This window comes from Dictyostelium discoideum (genome assembly GCF_000004695.1).
Source record: "Dictyostelium discoideum AX4 chromosome 4 chromosome, whole genome shotgun sequence".
NCBI classification, from domain to species: Eukaryota; Evosea; class Eumycetozoa; order Dictyosteliales; family Dictyosteliaceae; genus Dictyostelium; species Dictyostelium discoideum.
Window position 1 is genome coordinate 676,565 of NC_007090.3, and position 20,340 is coordinate 696,904.

At 19.0% G+C, this 20,340-nt stretch overlaps 9 protein-coding genes across 9 annotated transcripts in view; 5 read left to right on the plus strand and 4 right to left on the minus strand.

The window, feature by feature from the left end:
* DDB_G0283423 (hypothetical protein) overlaps positions 1 to 1,795 on the plus strand; it is a gene marked incomplete at both ends in the record, with an annotated part of 4,578 nt that extends 2,783 nt beyond the window's left edge. The window contains one exon of the mRNA XM_633972.1: positions 1 to 1,795. This exon is cut by the window's left edge and continues 2,783 nt beyond it. Coding sequence (XP_639064.1) covers positions 1 to 1,795 — 1,795 coding nt within the window.
* A 42-nt stretch (positions 1,796 to 1,837) lies between these two features.
* Positions 1,838 to 5,627, minus strand: DDB_G0283521 (hypothetical protein; the record flags this gene model as incomplete). Its single annotated transcript, XM_633973.1, has 3 exons — positions 1,838 to 3,102; positions 3,188 to 5,347; positions 5,384 to 5,627. 3 exons carry the CDS (start codon positions 5,625 to 5,627, stop codon positions 1,838 to 1,840), a joined length of 3,669 nt encoding a protein of 1,222 aa, XP_639065.1.
* Positions 5,628 to 6,450: 823 nt separating this feature from the next.
* On the minus strand, positions 6,451 to 9,919 carry DDB_G0283425 (hypothetical protein; the record flags this gene model as incomplete). The annotated part of the gene is made up of 2 exons (XM_633974.1): positions 6,451 to 9,720; positions 9,878 to 9,919. The coding sequence occupies 2 exons, from the start codon at positions 9,917 to 9,919 to the stop codon at positions 6,451 to 6,453; spliced, it is 3,312 nt and encodes a 1,103-aa protein (XP_639066.1).
* Positions 9,920 to 10,901: 982 nt separating this feature from the next.
* DDB_G0283427 (hypothetical protein) lies at positions 10,902 to 11,416 on the plus strand (the record flags this gene model as incomplete). The annotated part of the gene is made up of 2 exons (XM_633975.1): positions 10,902 to 10,928; positions 11,021 to 11,416. 2 exons carry the CDS (start codon positions 10,902 to 10,904, stop codon positions 11,414 to 11,416), a joined length of 423 nt encoding a protein of 140 aa, XP_639067.1.
* A 724-nt stretch (positions 11,417 to 12,140) lies between these two features.
* DDB_G0283487 (hypothetical protein) lies at positions 12,141 to 14,717 on the plus strand (the record flags this gene model as incomplete). Its single annotated transcript, XM_633976.1, has 1 exon — positions 12,141 to 14,717. The coding sequence occupies one exon, from the start codon at positions 12,141 to 12,143 to the stop codon at positions 14,715 to 14,717; it is 2,577 nt and encodes an 858-aa protein (XP_639068.1).
* A 110-nt stretch (positions 14,718 to 14,827) lies between these two features.
* Positions 14,828 to 15,667, minus strand: DDB_G0283429 (hypothetical protein; the record flags this gene model as incomplete). The annotated part of the gene is made up of 2 exons (XM_633977.1): positions 14,828 to 15,364; positions 15,449 to 15,667. 2 exons carry the CDS (start codon positions 15,665 to 15,667, stop codon positions 14,828 to 14,830), a joined length of 756 nt encoding a protein of 251 aa, XP_639069.1.
* A 313-nt stretch (positions 15,668 to 15,980) lies between these two features.
* DDB_G0283431 (hypothetical protein) lies at positions 15,981 to 16,534 on the minus strand (the record flags this gene model as incomplete). The annotated part of the gene is made up of 2 exons (XM_633978.1): positions 15,981 to 16,242; positions 16,455 to 16,534. The coding sequence occupies 2 exons, from the start codon at positions 16,532 to 16,534 to the stop codon at positions 15,981 to 15,983; spliced, it is 342 nt and encodes a 113-aa protein (XP_639070.1).
* A 351-nt stretch (positions 16,535 to 16,885) lies between these two features.
* DDB_G0283433 (hypothetical protein) lies at positions 16,886 to 18,477 on the plus strand (the record flags this gene model as incomplete). Its single annotated transcript, XM_633979.1, has 2 exons — positions 16,886 to 16,919; positions 17,663 to 18,477. The coding sequence occupies 2 exons, from the start codon at positions 16,886 to 16,888 to the stop codon at positions 18,475 to 18,477; spliced, it is 849 nt and encodes a 282-aa protein (XP_639071.1).
* A 1,002-nt stretch (positions 18,478 to 19,479) lies between these two features.
* On the plus strand, positions 19,480 to 20,226 carry DDB_G0283435 (hypothetical protein; the record flags this gene model as incomplete). Its single annotated transcript, XM_633980.1, has 1 exon — positions 19,480 to 20,226. One exon carries the CDS (start codon positions 19,480 to 19,482, stop codon positions 20,224 to 20,226), a length of 747 nt encoding a protein of 248 aa, XP_639072.1.
* Positions 20,227 to 20,340: the final 114 nt, after the last annotated feature.

Consider the following 20,340-nt stretch of genomic DNA (forward strand, 5'->3'; position numbering starts at 1 on the left):
TAATCAAAAACAAGTTACAAAGAATTATTTATCAGAGAGTATTGGTTTATTCGAATCATTTTATTATCTTCATATTAGATCAATAAAATTCACTTCTTTTATATTATCAATTCCAAATATAGATGAAATTTTAGAATTATGTCCAATTGAAATGTATGATTGTAATTATTTGTTTGAATTTAATCTTGATAATGGTAATGATGGTATAAATATAAATTCATATTATGATATCAAAAATTATTTAAATTCAAATATATTTACATATGATTTTTTATTTGGTCGTGATCAAAGTGGTTGTTTTATAAATTCATTTGATAAAATATTACATTTATTATTTAATCAATTAATATTTACACCAGTTAATAATTTATTAAATAATAATAATAATAATAATAATAGTAATAACTCAAATGATAATTGTATATTTATTTCAACAATGTTAAATTCAATATTAGAATTTTGTTTAACAATTAAAAGGGTTGATTTATTTTTTAAATATTTAGAAATTATAGAAAATAATGAAAATTATAAAATCAAATTTGTATATACATTTAATTCACCATCTAAATCAATATTACCAACTTCAGCAGCGGCAGCAGCAGCAACAACAACATTGGTTAAAAATTTTAAGCAACCTATTCAAGACAACCAATTATTTCCAAATTTAAAAGTTTTTAATGATGATTTATTATTACCAATACCAAAGATGATTAAAGTATTTCATTTATCACCAAATGTAATTCAAAAGGCAATAACAGTTATAGAAGATGTTGAATTAATTCAAAAATTGATAGAATATCATTTCAATGAAAATCAATTTCATCAATCTGTATTTCTTTCAGCATTATGGTGTGGTAGAATTCAAGATACTGCAAGATTCATAATGAATAATTATCAAGTGAAATTAACTTGTATCAATGTATTTTCATTAGCTGAAGATTGTGATACTCTTGGCTATTCAAAATTATTCCTAACTGAATTCTTTGAAAAGATTCAATATCCTGAATATTTCGAAAAATTAAGAATTCAATTATCTTTTAAATTATTTAGAGAAATGTTACTTGGTTTATTAATTTTATATTATCAAGATGAACCATTACAATATCAAAAATTAATTAGTTCAATTAGTAATAATAATAATAATAATAATAATAATAATAATAATAATAATGATAGTAATAATAATAATAATAATAATAATAATAATAATAATAATAATAATAATAATAATAATAATAATAATAATAATAATAATAATAATGATAGTAATAATAATTTAATTGAATCTTATCAAAAAGTTAAAAGTAATTTTAAAAATGGTCAATATAATCGTGCAACTGAAATGGTTTATAATATTATGAAACCTGAAAAATATCAACAAGTAATTTATCTTTATGATTTATTTCAAAGCAAACAAGTTCAATCACTTTTTGATTCATTATTAAAAAATGATCAAATTAAAGAAGAACAAGAATTATTTGAAAGAGAACAATTAATTGATTATAATGAAAGAAATGAAAATATTTTTAATGATCCATTTATAGAGGGAAATATAGAACAATGTGAATTAATTTTAAAATATTATCCAAATAGATTTAAAATCACTCAATCAGCAATAACAAATACAATTAGAAATAATAATATTCATATTATAAAATATTATTATAATAATTCAAATGCAAATTTAATTAATAATTTAAAAACCGACACCAATTTATTAAATCATTTAAAAATGGTTTTAAAGAATCATCAAGATTATAAATATATTTTAAATTATTTTTGTGTAAATAAATAAAATAAAATAAAATAAAAATAAAATAAAAATAAAAATAAAATTTTATTTTTGTTTTATTCTTAAAAATGATTTTAAATAACTTTTTTCTTTTCTAATTAAATGTAATTCTTCAAATAATAATGTATAAGATTCAACGAAATCACGAATTGATAGCATACCTGAATTGAATTGAATCATTTCAGGATATAAAAAATGAAATACACTTTCATTTAGTAATAATATACGAGTACTTTGAAAGCATTGATCAATTTGAGTTAAAGAATTTTTAATTAATAATGAGGTTTCAATAAATTTTTGATTTGCTGAAGATTTCTTATTATCACCACCACCACCACCACAACAACTACCACCACTACTACCACCTGAGGAAATTAATTGTTTTAATAATAATTTTGAATGATTTAATTGTTGAAATAATAAATTTAAAGGAAATACTAATTGAAATGTTGTTAATTTTAAAATATCACTAAAAATTGGATTAAATGAATTTTCTAATGCTACTAAAGTTGTTAAACAGTCATCCATTTTCTCAACTATTGAAAAGTATCTATTAGCTTTAGATGGTGATACAAACCACATTTCTGATCTAATATCATATAGTGATGCTTTAATTTGATCAATACCAACTCTAATTGATCTAATTGATTCAAGTGATTGTTTCTTTTTATTTTCTCTTTCAATTGATATTAAATTTTCATTTGACTTTGTTGTTATCAAATTATTAATACCATTTTGATCATTTGCAATTAATTTTAAAATTATTTTATTCTTTTCTTCGATTTTATCATTAGAAAAACTATTATGATTATTATTATTTTCATTTTCATTTTCATTTTCATTTTCATTTTGATTAAATATTGATAAATTATTTTTTAAATCTTTAATTGGTTCTTTTAATCTTAACCCATTTTCAATAATATTTATAAAAGTATCTGATAAATTATTGGTAACTTTAAATATTTTAATTCTTGTTGCTTTATAAGTAAAAAATGGGAAAATAAATAAACTAATAAAAATAACCCATACTACACCCATTACTATATGGAATGCTCTAAGTACTGCATACATATATTCAAACTTTTTACTAAGATTTTGACCTAATACAATGATTAAAAAAGTTACACCTGAAACTGCACCAGCATATGAATAACGTACATCTTGTTGTGGAAATGATATTATATAAGTGAATATGAAAATTATAATTAACATTACAATTTCTTTACCCGGTGTTGGAATAATACTACAAAGTAGTGATGTTAAAAATCCAATAAATGCTCCAAAAATAGTTCCAATAATTCTATTTGTTCCTATTTAATTTTTTTAAAAAAAAAAAAATTAATATTTGGAATAAATATTGGTAATAAAGGATTATCTATAGTTATTGATACTAACCACGAGTTATTGTTGCTCCTACTGATGGTACCATTACTAGCATTACGGTTGCACAAGTCCAAATACCATGAATTACTAAATCACCATGACTTCTGCCTTCAAAATAATAAAATGCAATAATTGATGACATTAAACCAAATGCAACTTTTAATGGATATCCCCATTTTTTATCTCTTATACAATTAAATTCAATCCATTTAATACATCTTTTAAAATAATTATTTTTTTTTTCTTTTTTAATATTTTGATTATCAAATGGTTGTTGTTGTTGTTGTTCTTGTTGTTGTTTTTTTTCTTTTTCTTTATGATTTTTAATGAAATTTATTAATTTCTTGAATTTATTTATAAAGAAAATTGGTAGACCAGTTAATATAAATAGTAAACCATTTCTTATCAACTCCCATCTACATGATTCTTTATGTTGTTGTTTTTTAACTTTTATAAGTAAATCAGCTAGTTGACGTTGTTGTAAAGTAAATGTCATAATATTATGAAAGAAATAACAAACTGAAGTAATTTCAGGAAAACTTAAAACTTGATGACCATAACTTTCAAATTCTTCAACCGAATTTCTAAATGCACCTCTAACTCTTTTTACTAATTCTTCAGATTCATCAAATGATTCTTCTAAAATTGAACTAACAATATCAATTAAATTATTATTTTTTAAATTATTATTATCATTATTAATTATAAAATTTGGATTATTTGAAGATAATATATCAATCATTAAACCCATTTGTAAATAAACTTCTTCAACTAAACATTCAATGAATGGAATTAATGGATAAATTAATTCTTGACTTGCTAGAGGTGTAAAACCATTCTTTATTGCTTGTTTAATTGAAATTAATTGTTTTGATGATAATTCAAATAATAATACTAATTTATTATAATTTGAAATTAAATCACTATTCCATCTTTCTAATTTTGCTTCATTATATAGTGCTGTCATTCTTAAAATTTCATTTGTTAATCTACTTTCTAATCTTTGAAATTCTTTTTCATTAAATTGAGTTTTACTTTCTTCTATAGTTTTTTTATTTTCTTTTTTTGTTTTAATTTTTTCAATTTCTATAATATTATCTTTACTATTTCTTTTATTTTTATTTTTATTTTCATTATTTGTATTATTACTACTACTATTATTATTATTAATACTACTATTATTATTTGTATCAATGTCTATAACTTCAACATTACCATTAAGAATCATTGAGTTAGAAAAGGTTGAATCATTAACAAATAAACTTGAATTATTATCATTTAAAGTTATTGGATCTGTATTATTATTTGTGTTATTTGTAGCTACCATTGGTATGTCTATTGATAAAGGTGATACTGAATTTTTTTCAATTAAAATAGATCTTGTCAATGGTAATTTTAATTTTAATCCTTCAAAAATTTCTTCGTTATTATTATTATTATTATTATTATTATTATTATTATTATTATTATCATTATTTTTTTTATTAATATTATTATCATTATTATTATTACTATTGTTATTATCATTATTATTACTATTATTATTATTATTATTTTTATTATTTTCATTAATATTATTATTATTTTCAATATTATTATTATCATTATTAATAGTTTGAATTAATAAAGAAGAAGATAAAGTTGGTGAATTTAAAATAATTGGTGGAAATTGATCAATTTGAGATTTTTTTAATTGTTGTTCTTTAATTAATTGATTTTCAACATTTTCAAAAGTATTTGGTGAAAATGCATCGTTTGAATTTTTAAAATTATTATTATTATTCCTATTATTATTTTTATTACTATTATTATTTAATATATAACCACTATTAAGATCTAATTTATATTGTAATTGATGACCAATTGCTCTAAAATAAATTCTAGTTGTTTTTAAAGTTTTTAAAGTTTTTTTAAATAATAAACGTGATGCTAAAGTTGGAAAACAAATATGACCAATTATAATTGAAGAGAAAACATAACATGCTCCAAGTATATTTTGCCAACAATTAATTCTGACAATTTCAACTGGTGTGAAATATAATATTACAATGATATCTAAAAACATTTTTTTCATAAATAATCCACCAATCCATTTCCTTGATGGTAAACTAACACTGGTGGCAATTAAATATGAAAATAGAAATGTTGTTATAAAAGTTATCCATACAATATCTCTTGTAATTAATATTATAAGATAACTATATAAACTTGCAATCAATGATCCATAGAAACTAGTGGCTCCTAAATGAATACTCGTAAATGATGAAATATTACATGACGCCATTATACAAAATACTGGAACTAGACATAAAGTGCTTGAATTAAATATAAATCCATATGGTATAAATGAATAAATAGAGGATAGCATTGTAATTGCTGCTTCTACTAATGCTATCCTACTCTTTAATCCAAATTTTTTATATGGTTTTGGTATTATATTTTTTAAAAACATTATTTATTATTTATTTCATAAAAAAAAAAAAAAAAAAAAAAAAAAATTTTAATTTTGGTTTATTTATAAGGTATTGTTATTTTTATTTTTTAAAATATAGATATTAATTTTTTTTTTCTTTTATTTTATTTTTATTTTAAATTATTTTTTTTTTTTTTTTTTTTTTTTTTTTTCCCTTATTAGTATGGATTTTAAGGTGGGGTGAGATTTTTTAATTTTGATTTCTTGCCCAATGAAAATAAAAAAAAAAAATTTTAAAATTAAAAAATTAAATTAAAATTAAAATTTTTCCAATTACCTTTAAATAATACAACCTGGGTAAACAAATAAAAAATTATTAAAATTATTAAAATTATTAAAAAAAATTAAAAATTAAAATTTTTTAAATTAAATTAAATTAAATTAAAAAAAAAAAAATTAAAAAAAAATTTATTTTAATTAATTTTTGCTGGTAAGAAATTTAAAATTGCAGATTTGCGACTTTTTTGGAGTCCATTCGCTATTTTTTTTTTTTTTTATTAAATTAATTAATTTTTTTTTTTTTTTTTTTTTTTTATTTTTTTTTTTTTAATCACTGGGTGGGAGCAAATTTTTTTTTTTATTTTTATTTTAAAATCAAAAAAAAAAATATCTCACTCCACACTCCGGTTTTACATATTTCCACAACCGATTGATAACTTTTGAAAAATAAGCGCACAATTGTTTTTTTTTTGTTTTTTTTTTTTTTTTAGTTTTACAAACAAATAAAAATGAGATTTGTACTGGGAAAATACACGTTGGAGAGAGCGAGCGAGAGAGAGGAAAACTTACACTTATTAATATCTTAAAATTTACTGACAGATTTTTTATAAATTTTGGATAAAGCTAAATCCTCATCGTGGTCATAATATTCTTCACCATTGACACTTTCTAAATAAGATTCAAACACAGTGTCATATTCATAATTATCATAAACAAAACTGTGTTTTAATATTAATGTGATGGTTTCAATTGCACTTTCAAAATCTGTAATATCATTAAGAATGATTTCTTTTAATACTCTATCGAAATCTAATATAGCTTCGTCAACTTCATTAAAATTTTCCATAACACTCCATGCCAATTCAACTTGTTTTTCTCTTTTAACTTGCTCATTTACATTTTGATTTTTTCCTTCTTCTCCTTCCTCTTCTTCTACTTCTACTTCTTCTTCTTTTTCTTCCTCTTCATTTTCACTATTATTGTTGTTGTTGTTGTTGTTTTGATTGATATTATTAAGTAATGAATTTTTATGAATATAAAATTGATTGAATAGTTCTTCAGTGGTGTATTCTTGTTCAGTTTGGTCCAGGCTATCAGTAATACCATAATTTTCAAAATCTTGTTTAACCTTTAATTTAGTTTGGATCATTTCTTTTAATTTCATTATATCATTCTTTCTTTTTTCTTTTTTAGAACAACAAAGTGATTCTTTATTATTTTGATTATTAATTTCATCTTCTTCATCCTCATCTTCTTCTTCTTCCTCTCCTTTTTCTTTTTCTTCTTGGTTTGGTAATTGGGGATCTTGAATAAAAGTTTCAAAAATTGAATGAGTTATAAAGATAGCTTCATTATTTAAAATTTCATTTGAATTTTTAATTTGACCACCATATAGATTATATAATCTAATTTTCTTTGAATCATATTCAATTTGGTCATTTCCAATTATAGTTTTATTTAATAGTGAAACGATTTCTTCCTTAAATTGGTGGAATTGAGAATTTACAAATAATTTAAATAATGATTTCTTTGATCCATTCAAACAAATTGTAACTGATAATGAATTAACTAATTTATTATTATCAATATTATTATTACTATCATTATTATTATAATTCTTTATGCCATAAATTTCTCTATAAAATGATTTAACAATTGGAAATAAAATTTTTTCATTTGGATTTGAAATTGGTGATAATAATTTTTTAAAAATTTTTTGAGTTGAAAATAAATTTGATTTCTCTTCAAGTGAATTTGCTTTTGAATTTACTAAATTGAATAAAGATAAAACTAAAGTTTGAAGAGATTTCAAGTGATCTTTATTTGAAAATTTACCATCAGTAATTGTTGTAATGAATGAATTATAAATATGAGAAACCACTGAATCACCACAATGAAATGAACCATGAGTTAAGAATGTCTCTAAAAATTTAATTTCGAAATCATTAGTTTTCGTTGAGAAAATTTCTAAAAAACTAACAACACCATTTTTTAATGTACAATTAGTCACGGTGGTTTTGGAATGTTTTAAAAAATCTTCACCACAAACATAACAAAATTGAAAATAACATCTTGAACAAGTCACATGATTACAACCACCATTCTTTTCAATTGGATATTTACATCTTTTACAAATTGTTGTATTATTTATAATCCATGAATAATTTAATAGCTCATTATATAAATCTACACTTTTATTACATGCTGATGGCCAATGTAATCCAGGTTGTTTACAATATAAACAAAATATATGGTTATCATTACATTGAACATATGGTGAATAATAACAACAATTATTATTATTATTATTATTATTATTATTATTTCTATTATTATTTCTATAATTATTATTATTATCTCTATCAAGTAATAATAATCTATTACAATTTAATTCTGGACATTTAAATGTATTTGGTCTAGAATAAATTACATCTTTAATAAAATTATTTAAACTCTTTTTTAAATAAATTTGATTGTTTTCTTTTTTACCATTATTTTCAATTAAGATTGTTTCGATGGTAACTTCATCGATACAATTATTTAAACATTGAGTTTGTGGACACTTTATTTGATTCATTGCACCATTACCATCTTGAATTGAAATTTTGAAATAATTATTCATACAATCTTTACAAAATCTATGACCACATATTAATTCAATCATCATTTCATCTTTTGGTGAATATTCACAATAACAAATTGAACATTCAATATCAACAATTGGGTCTTCCTCTTGATATTGTAATGAATTAAATTTAACTAATGAAATATCTTTAACACGATGTGCACAACTAAATGATTTAATATTTAATAAATTCTTTTCTTTATCTTTTAAAATTCCAATGATTTGTCTTTGTTTCCATTGATTTTGAAATAATAATTTTCTAGATAACGATATTGGTATATCATAATAAGTTGAAACTTTTGAAATACTTGAATAACATTCATCCAATAATTTATTTCTAGTTACTGTTTTACAATTTTTAAAATCTTGAAATAAATCATTTGAAAGTTTTCCATATTTATTAATTGGTTTTTTATTATTTTTATTATTATCTTCATCTTCATCAATAAAATTTATTAAATTAGATTTATAATAATTTTCTAAATATTCTACTATCTCTATAACATTTTCTTTATTTTCAATTAAATGAAAGAGTTCTAAACTTTTCATAAATAAATTCAGTTCACTATTTGTATCATTTTTCAATTCATCATTTTCAACTACAATTTCAATTTTAAATCCTTTAATTGATGATGATTCTTCAATAAAGTATACCCATATTCTTGATGGATTATTTATTTCTGAAATTAATACTTTACAACGATATGGATATGATTCTCCAATTATTAAAAATGTTTTTAATTTATTATTAGGTGATTCCATTATTGCTGCTGCTGTTGTTGTAGATGGTTCTCTATTATTATTATTGTTATTTTGTAAAGGAGGAGGAGAAGTATATGTTATTAATTTTGTAATCACATTATTATAAAATAAATTTTGATTTTCATTTGTATGACTAAATAATTTTAAATAATTTAATTGTGATTTCTTTAAGAATTCAGATTTTTCTAAAATTTCTTGAGCATATTCTTGTGATTTTGTTAATAGTTTATTTGTTTTCTCATCTTCTGGATCTTCATCTGATAATGTTGAAATTTTAAAATTAATTATTTGGTTATTGTATGTCTTTTTTAAAGATTTAATTCTACAGCCATCGTCTGTGAATACTCTAATATATGATTTTAATGATACATCCAATTTAAATCTATTTAATAATAATCCTAAAAATCCTATAAACGATAATGTTTCTTGTATAATTAAAACACAACTTTCTTTTTCAAATTCATTCTATATAAAATAAATAAATTAATATATAAAATAAATAAATAAATAAAATAAATAAAAAAAAAAAAAAAAAAAAAAAAAAAAAAAAAAAAAAAAAAAAATTTCCCTTGTGATAAAAAATTGTAAATCTTTTTCGGTTATCAGGATTTTCTACAAGCACATATAAATCAGCTTCATTCTTTGCTGAACATGAATGTTTCATTTAATCTTGTTTTAAAAAAATAATGGTATAATAAAATATAAAAATATATTAATTCTATAAAAAAAAAAAAGAAAAATTTCAATTTAAATTGGTCTGTTAAAAATATTTTTTGGGAATTTTCTAAAAAAAAAAAAAAAAAAAAAAGTGAGATTTACATTTTATTTTTTGATATTAAAATTGATCAATTATTTCTTTGAATTTTAAAAATATTTAAAAATAAATAAAAGTAAAGAAAATTTATTCAAAAAAAAAAAATATATAATTCAATAGTTTTTTTTTTTTTTTTTTTTTATTTAAAAAATTAAAATGAAAAATCACTTTGTCTATTATATTTATTTTTTATATTTTTTTTAATTATATTTAATTTATATAGGTTCATAAACTATAAGTCAGGTGCAGATTCTTAAAAAAAAAAAAAAAAAAAAAAAAAAAAAAAAAAATAACAATAAAAAAAAAAAATTATTGTATAATAAATACTCATAAATAATCAAATCTAAAAATGATAATTTTTACCATAAAAAAAAAAAAAAAACATACAAAATACAATAGTTTTAATAAAAAATAAAAACTTGTTGTAGAAAATAATAAATAATTGGAATATATTAAAGAATTAATTTAATATTAACACAAATGAAAATAGTAACTAAATTGAAATCAATTTATTATTTTTTTTATTTATAAATTGTTGAAAAAAAATATAAAAAATAAAAAACAATGTCACCCATGCAAACCCAAAACACCTTTTTTTATAAACCTAAATTATTATTATTCAAATTTTTTTTTTTTTAAAATGTGTAAATAAGTTTTACTTTTTTAAATTTTTTTTTTTTTTTTTTTTAATTACACTTAAAAAAATATATTTTCTATACTTAATAAGAAAAATATTAAAAATATGGGAGTATGTTTATTAGAGAAGATGAATAAGTGATACTCAAATAATAATGTTGGGAAATTACTAGATATATCAGTAATAAGAGGAACAATGAACAAGATTCATTATTTTGATGAAGTAAAAATTATTTTATAGACAATCTGAAGTACTAGTTGTTACAATATAATATTAACAAAATATAATTTTAAAATTATATTATGATTCATTAGTTTTTACAAGAGATGTTTGCAGAGGAAAAATTGGATGGTGTTATAATAAAGAGAAATCTTAGCAAAGAAGAGTTTGAAAATTTTGAGAACAAATATGAGGAATTTCAATTTGAATATGAACCAAATGATGGCTTGTTTATTATTTTTCAAAATTTGACAACAGGTTGTGGACATTCAACATGTGTATCTGCTCTTGCCACTATTTTCTTTGTTGCTATCAGTCATTATCAAGGAGGTGATGTAATAGATCAATATTTTAAAAGTTCAATTCGTCTTGAAGGTGATGTAATACAAATTTTTTTATTGCCATATAAAAAATCATGTGAGCATAAAAAAGAAGGTCTGCCAAATTTTAAAAAATTTAAAACAAATTTAATTCAAAAAAAAATAAATTAAAATAAAAAAAAAAAATTAAAAAAAATTAAAAAAAAATAAATTTAAATAAAAAAAAAAAAAATTGCTCCACAAGAAAAAAATACAAAAACAAATGAATATATATTTATTTATTCATTATTATTATTATTATTTATTATTTTGAGATTGTTTTCTTTTTAATTTTCCTAATTAGGATTTTTTTATTTTTTTATTATTTTTTTATTTTTTTTTTGATTTGGGAGATAATAATAAATTGAAAAATTGGTCTATCTTTGCCGATTAATTAAAGTAGATTTAAGAAATGCAAAAAAGAAAAATAAAATAAAATAAAACAAAACAAAATAAAATAAATTAAAAGAGATAGACAATATTGAAAATAAATAAAAAAAAAAAAAGATAATTCTAAAGTGGACCAAAATCGTTTATTTTATTTTTATTTTTATTTTAAATTTGATTAGGCAGTAAATAAAATTTATCTCACTCAACATTTAGTTTTTGAATAGTGAAATCACAAGTGACAAAACCATTTCTATGGTTGTATTTGAATACGATTGAGGTGTATCTAACCAATCTCTAATAAAAATAAAATAAAATAAAATGAATGAAAATGAAAAAAAAAAAAAAAAATGGAAATTTTCAAGAGCCCACATGGGTGTTAATTTTTTTTTTTTTTTTTTTATTGATTAATGCACCCTCTTGAAAAATTAATGTTAAAACAAAAATAGTAATTAAGAAATAAAAAGAAATGGAAAAGGAATTATTTTTTAAAGTTTTTAATAATATTTTTTTAAAATCAAAAATTAAATATTATTTAAAAAAAGAATTTAGAAATGGAGTTTATGAATGGGAAGAATTGAAATCAACAGAATGGTTAATAGAGAATGGTTATTTAAATGTATTAAAAGAGAAAATTAAAAGAAAAGAAGAATTATCATTCTATTGTAATGGTAAAAAAAAAGCAAGACTTTTAACAAATCTAAAATATGATAATAATCCAAGTGGTGATACAATTAAAACAAATAGCATTCCAAAAGCAATAATCTATTATAAGAATTCAATATTTAACATTTTTCAAGAAAATACTCTTGAGAATTTTAATTTCTTTTCAACATTATTTAATAATTATAAGTCAAGTTTTGGTTATATGTTAACAGAATCGTTGAAAGATATAATTAGAATTTCAATTGAATATGATAATGTTTCATCAATTAGAGTAATACTTGAACAATATAATTTCAACATTGACTCAAATATTGATACATTAATAGTACACTCGATTGATATTGGTTCATTTCAAATTTCAAATTATTTATTATCAATTAAAAAATTAAATAATAATAATAATAATAATAATGAATTTAATTTATCAGATTATCATATTCAAAGGGTTTGGGAAAGAGCTATAAGCTTTAAAAATATTGAAGATGAAATTGAATTGGTAATTAAAAAAATTGAATATTTAGCAATTGAATTAAATATTAAACCACCAATAATATTAAATGGTGTAGAATTAATATTTTTAAAATTAAATATTGAGATTTATAGACAACCATTATCAATTGTAATTGGATTATGTAAAATTTGTATATTATTAAAAGACCATTTAAAACCATACTTGGACCCATCATCATTAATAAAAACTAAACATTTTAATAATGTTTATTTCTTTCCAACAGATTTAAAATTAAACTTTATATCAGATTTAGATCATTTCTCAACAATTTTAAAAATTGAAGAATTAAATAAAATCATTGAAAATTTTAATAAAGAGAAATTAAAAATTCCAATTTTTAAATTTAATAAATCAAATGAAAGTATAAGAATATTAATTAATATATTAATTAAATTATCACCAACAAGTAAATTAAATTCAAATTATGTATTTTATAAAGTTAAATTTCAAAATCAATTATTAAATCAAAAATATCTATTACTATGTGATATGAATGATTATCATGAAGAAACTGGTCAATTAATAATTAATGATCAAATTGAATGGGATATTAGTAATTTCAATTGGTCAAATAGTCATTTACCTTATAAATCATTTTATTCAAGTCAAAGTTTTCCAAAAGATGATAAAAAATTGGTTTTTAAATATTTTAAAGATTTAAAACCACCATATATAATTGGTGATAATAATAATAATAATAATAATAATAATAATAATAATAATAATAATAATAATAATAATAATAATAATAATAATAATCCAATTTATTTTCAAAAAGATTTAACAGAATTTTTATTATTTTCAATTAAAAATGATAATTTTGAATCACTTCAATTATTATGTGAAAGATTTAAACCAAATTTTCAAGAATTTTCAAGACCTTCACCATACTTTTTTATGAAATCAATTGAATCATTTGATTTAGTTTATAGTTTAGATATTTTAAAAAGTAGAGCATTAATGGAAATTAAATATAATTATAAATTAGCAAGCCATTTTAAAGAAAATTATAGAGATGATTATTATAATCAATTAGAGAATCATTTACCTGAAAATTCAATTCATTCACCTTATGAATTTAATCTATCAAAATTTCAATTCATTTTTGAAAATTGGTTAGATTTTAAAAAGTATCATAGTAATTTCCTTGAATTAATTTCAGATACAATTAAACATGGTTCACCATTATCATTAAATGATTATATTGGATTTATTAAAATGTTTCCAATTGGATATAATAATAATAATCCACCAATTTCTAATAGAAATAATATCGATCAACAACAATGTGAACAAATTTATTATTGTTTAAAAAATAGAGCAGATTTTCAATTTTACATTGTTTTAATTTTACCTTCAATATTATTAGTAGAGTATTTATCAACCGATTCAGAAAAATTCATTTATAGACATTTCATTCATACAACTTTATTATTAAAAACAAATTATAATTTAATTTTAAATGAAATTTCAAATAGAGGTGATACTAATTTTATTTCAACTTTTTTAACAATACTAAATAATAATAATAATAATAATAATAATAGTTTTCAAATAGAATTAAAAAAGGATATGTTTATTAATGATTTATTATTTAACTCTATAAAGCATGGTAGTTTCATGAAATTTATAACATTTTTATCAAGTTTAAATTATTCTTTAAATTTAAAAGATCCTAATGAATTTATTATTGAAGGAATAAACTCAAATCAAATTAATGTTGTAATTTACTTTTTAAAATCAAAAGGATCAATAGATTTTTCTTCTTTATTAGCTAAATTCAATAACAATAACAATTATAATAACTATTGTTTTTCACTTAATTATTTATTAAGTAATATTAATAATTTATTAGAAATAAAAAATTAAATTAATTAATTACTAAATTATCCCTACATTGGTAATAAATTTTTTTTATTTTTTTTATATGTGTGTTGTCAGTAGTTATAAAACAAATATAAATTGTTTATAAATGTTTTTTAACCTTGGTGTTGTTTTACTAATTTGGCGAGTTTTTTCTTTAAATCTTTATCATTGGATACACAAATTAATTCTTGAATATCAGCAATAAAGTCATGTAATTTATTACCTTTTGGAGCCAAATCTACATAGATTGTATTATTTTTACCCATTAAACCATATAATAGACCCATTTCGAAAATCAAATTAAATCTTGGGTAATAATGTTCTTCATATTCAGGGTCGTGGGATTCTAGATCATAAGTGACAAATACAAGGCAAAAATCACATCCATCAATTATTTTTTCAAAGTTTTTAATGTCGGTTTTACCATTCTTACTTTCCAATAATACTATTGAAATGTTCATATCTTCGAGCATTTTAGAATACTTTTCTTGAATTTCATTATTACCGTTAACTACTAAAGCTTTTAGTTTTTTAGGTGTCTGTTGAGTGGTGTTTGCACCATCTGCATCTTTTTTATCTACTTTTTTTGTTTCTAAATCTGTAGCTTTTGAGAAAGAATTTTCAATATTATTATAATTCTTTTGGTGATTCTTTTGAATTATTTATTTTTTTTAAAAAAAAAAAAAAAATTAATAAATGATTTATTTATCTATATTAGTTTATATTAAACATACCAATTCCATTAAAAGATTCTTAATTTTTACACGTTCTTCTTCTTGACAACCTTGAATTTGGATATTATTAGTTGAGTGGTAGAAAGTAATAGTTAATTTTTTTGCACCTTCTTTTATTTTAAAATAATCTTTTGTTGGTTCATCTTCGAAAATTGTATACTTTGTGCCCAATTCTTTATTAATGCATTGAACTGCTTCCAATCTTGTTATAGCAATCATTATTATTATAATAGAAATTATATATAATTATTTTTAAACTAAAAATTGATTTCATTTTAAAATACTATTAAAATGAATTTAAGTTATGGGTTTTGAATTAATAATATTAAATCTTAATATAATAATTTATTGGACTTAAAAAAATAGGTTTTTTGTTCCAAAAAAAATAAAAAAAATTTAAAAAAAAAAAAATTAAAAAATTTTTTGGATCTCAGATTTAAAAAAAAAAAAAAAAAAAAAGAAATTAGATTGAAAATTGGTTTGAATTTAATTGAAAACTCAAAATAATTTTTTAATGGTTCTTTTTTCAAATTTAATACTGTAAGTTGAATTTTGTGGGAGAATATTCAAAACTTGAACTGTTATTATTATTATTATTATTATTATTATTATTATTATTATTATTATTATTATTATTATTATTATTACTATTATTATTATTATTAATATTATTATTATTATTATTATTATTATTATTATTATTATTATTATTATTATTATTATTATTATTATTATTATTATTATTATTATTATTATTATTATTATTATTATTATTATTATTACTATATATATTTCTTTAAAATTTTTTTTTTTTTTTTTTTTTTTAATTATAGAAAATTAAATAAATTAAAATTTTTTATCAGTATTTTTTAAATCAATTTTTTATTTTGGAAATAATTAAAAGTGATTTTTTTAGGGGACTTGTTTAATCGGGAAAAAAAAAATTTTAATTTAAATTTTTTTTTTTTTTTTTTTTTTTTGTAAGAAAGAGTGTTCTCGAACCAACTCAATTACATTTCTCGAATTACAAATCGATTCGGTATCAATGAAGCTTCTTGTTCCCAAAGAAAAGAAGAAAAGTGTCATCAAATCTGATTAGGAATTTTTTACTTTTTTTTGGTTTCTCCAAATCTGTTCAGATCTTTTAATCAAAAAATTCAATTTTATTTTTAGTATAAATAAGAAGTCTTTTTAAAAATAGGTTGTTTTATTTCAATGTGGGTTTTTTTTTAATAGATATTTTGTTTATTAGTTTATTTAGTATTAATTGGTACTAATCCAATTGCCAGAGTATCAAAGGGTTTTATTCTTTTTTTATAAGATAAATCTTTTAATTCTCGGGCATTGTTGATAGGTTGATTGTATATTAAACAGCTGTTTCACTAAATAATTTATTTTTTTAATAAATAAAAAACTTTTATATACACTAAACACAGAATGAAATATGGAAATTTTTTAATTTTCAACCAAGGTAAATTTTAAAATACTTTTAATCTTATAATAATAATAATATTTAATAATGTTAATTTATATTATAGTTTGATTGTTATAAATTAAAATTAAAAAATCGAAGTTAATTAAATTTTGCTGATATCCCAAACAAAATCAGAAACATAAACATAACAAAACAAAAAAAAAAAATAAAACAAAACAAAATAAAATAAAACAAAATAAAACAAAATAAAACAAAATAAAATTTATAAAATTAAAAATAAAAAATTAAACAAATAAACAAAAAAAAAAAAAAACTCTATTCCTTTTTTTCATTTTTATTTTTTTTTTATTTTCTTTTTTTTTTTTTTTTTTTTTTTAATTCTTAATTTTTTCAATTATTTATATTTTTTTAAATTATTTATTTGATAATTTTTCATAACGAGTTTTCGAATTTAATATAATTTGAATAATTGTTGTTGTTTTAATTTACATTCATTTGATAATAACACACTTAATATTATTAATTAATCAATTCAATTTGTGTTTATAAACAGATAAAATAAATCATATATTAAAAATTATTATAATCAAAATAAATATGATAAAAACTATTTAATTTCTAATAGTAATGAATATGCAGATGGTTATACTTATAATAAAGAGTTTTCAATTATAAAAATTAAAGAATCAATATTCAATCATTATTTTAAATTCAATTTATTTTTACATTATATTACAATTGATGATTTTAAAGAAATTAAAATGAAAATAATCAATTAGTTTATAAAAGAATTGTAGTTGATGTAGATGTTTATGTTGATACTGATGAATCAGGTTATGATGACAATAGTAGTATTTTATTTAAAATTCATGAATATATATCAAATGAAAATTCGGAAATCATATCAAATTTATTTAAAATATTAGAATTAAATGATTTTATAATAGATGGTTATTATCCATACTCTGAATATGATGAAAGTAAGAAATGCGGTGAATTATATTTTAATAATTTATCAATTGCTGGTCATGATATAGAAGAAGGTGAAGATAGAGAATCATTAAAGATATTGAAATTTTTCAAAGGTAAAAATATAATTTATGATGGATCAGATGTTGCTAGTGATTTTCCATCACATGTCAATTATTCAGCAATATTAGACCTAGATAATTCAGGTCAACAAGTTGAATCAATTAAAGTACAAAATGGGCATAGATATGCTGATTTTGTTGAAGCACATCATTTAATCAAAGTTAATCAATTTGAAAATTTACATTCAATTACAATACCAATTAATTCATTTCAAATATTATCAAACTTATCGAAAGAAATGGGATATTTTAGTTTTTATGGAATTAATTCAGATTTTGGTAATTCAGATAATATGAAATTGGAATTAAATCAAATGATCAATTCATTCATTAACAGTAAATCTTCAAAGAATTTAAAAATAACATCCGTTAATACAACAGAAGATCCAATTGATTATTATGATTATTATGATGGTGGCAATCTTCAAACTTTTATTAATAAAATAAATGAAAGTAAAGAATCATTTTCAAATTCATTTAAACCATTATTTTCAGAGAATTGAATTAGATTGTATGGGCTTATTAAAAATCAATACATTTTCAAATTTATTTAATAACAAATCAATTAAATATTTATATTTATATGATAGTGATTCATTGTTTACTCATCAAAACCAACTAGTGGTGGTGGTGTTGGTGGTGTTGGTAAGCAAGTCAAGAAATTATTTCAACTAATCAATATTTATTTGATAATATATTTTCATCACCATTAACATCAATTAGACATTATAAAATTAATTTCCAAGAATCTAATGAATTAAAATTAATATTTAATTTAATATTAAATAACATTTTTAAATTACAATTATATTCATTAATATTTGTACTTAACGAAAACGAATTAGTTGATGAATTTGTTAAACAGTTTAAAAATTTAATTAATAATATTTCAACTCAACAACAATGATCAATTAACATAAATTTAAAAGAAATTATAATTAAAATATATGATTATGATTATGATGATGACCCTTTCTATTACCTTTTTGAAGAATTGAGTAATATTTCAAAATAATAATAAAGTAAAAATAATAAATTAAAAAATAAAAATAAACCCAAATCATTACACTTTGATATTTTATAAATAACTCTTTTTTATTTCATTTACAGAAAAGCATGAAAAGAAAGGAATTTTTTGTTAATTTATTTTATTTTATTTATTTTAAAAAAAAAAAAAAATTCCATATGAAAAGAAAGGAATTTTCACATATTATATATGAAAAGAAAGGAATTTTTTTTTTTTTTTTTTGAAATTTTTTTTTTAAGTAAGGAACATTTAAACAAAAAAATAATAAAATTTAGTATCCAGGGTAATAATTGTTTGGAAGATATATTTAATAAAAAAAAAAGAAATTTTTTAGAAACATCTAGATGGGTGTTAATTTCGAGGTTTGGTTGAAAAAAAAAAAATAAAAAAATGAGAAAAATAAAAAAAAAAAAATAAAAAATAAATTCGCTGTGCATAATTAAAAAAATAAAAAATAAAAATAAAAATAGAAATAAAAATGATAACAAATACAAATATTAATGTAAAACCACCAATTAATCCTCAATCAATTTATGATTTATTAAATAATTTTATTGAACAGATTAATATTACATATGATGAAATTTTAATATTACAAGAATATAAAGGATTAATTACAAAATTAGTTACATTAACATCTTCAATTAAATATTATTTTAATGATTATGAAATTGATAAATTTCAAATTTTACCAACAAAAGATATATTATTCGATAAAGTGAAATTATTTATTGAATCATTAAAACAATCAATTGAACAACAAATTAATTCCTTTAAAAAAGTTATAATAATAACATCACCATCAACAATAGCATCATCATCATCATCATCGACAACTACAACAACTACTACTACAACAACTACAACAACAGGTGTACTATCAGAAATTGAAAATTTAAAATCAAATATTAATCATAATTTACATAATAGTCAAACACAATTATTTATATTTCAATTAATGATTATACAATCATTAATAAATTTATTAAAATCAATTGAAATATTAATTCAAAATAAAAAGAATAAAGAAATAAATGTAAAACAAATTAAAGATTCTATTAAACAATTATTAATTCTATTAAATAGCTATTACCAAAATAAACAATTTAAAAATAAAGATGAAATCATTGAAAAATTAAGAAATTTAAATTTTCAATTTTCAACTGATTTATTTATATCTCGTTTAATAAATGATATTATTTATTTTACAAATATAAATAAATAATTAAAATAAATTAAAAAAAATAAAAAAAAAAAAAAGATAAACATAAATTTATTTATTTATTTAATCCATTAGTTAATCATTTATTTACTTTTTTTTTAAATGTGTTTGGATCAT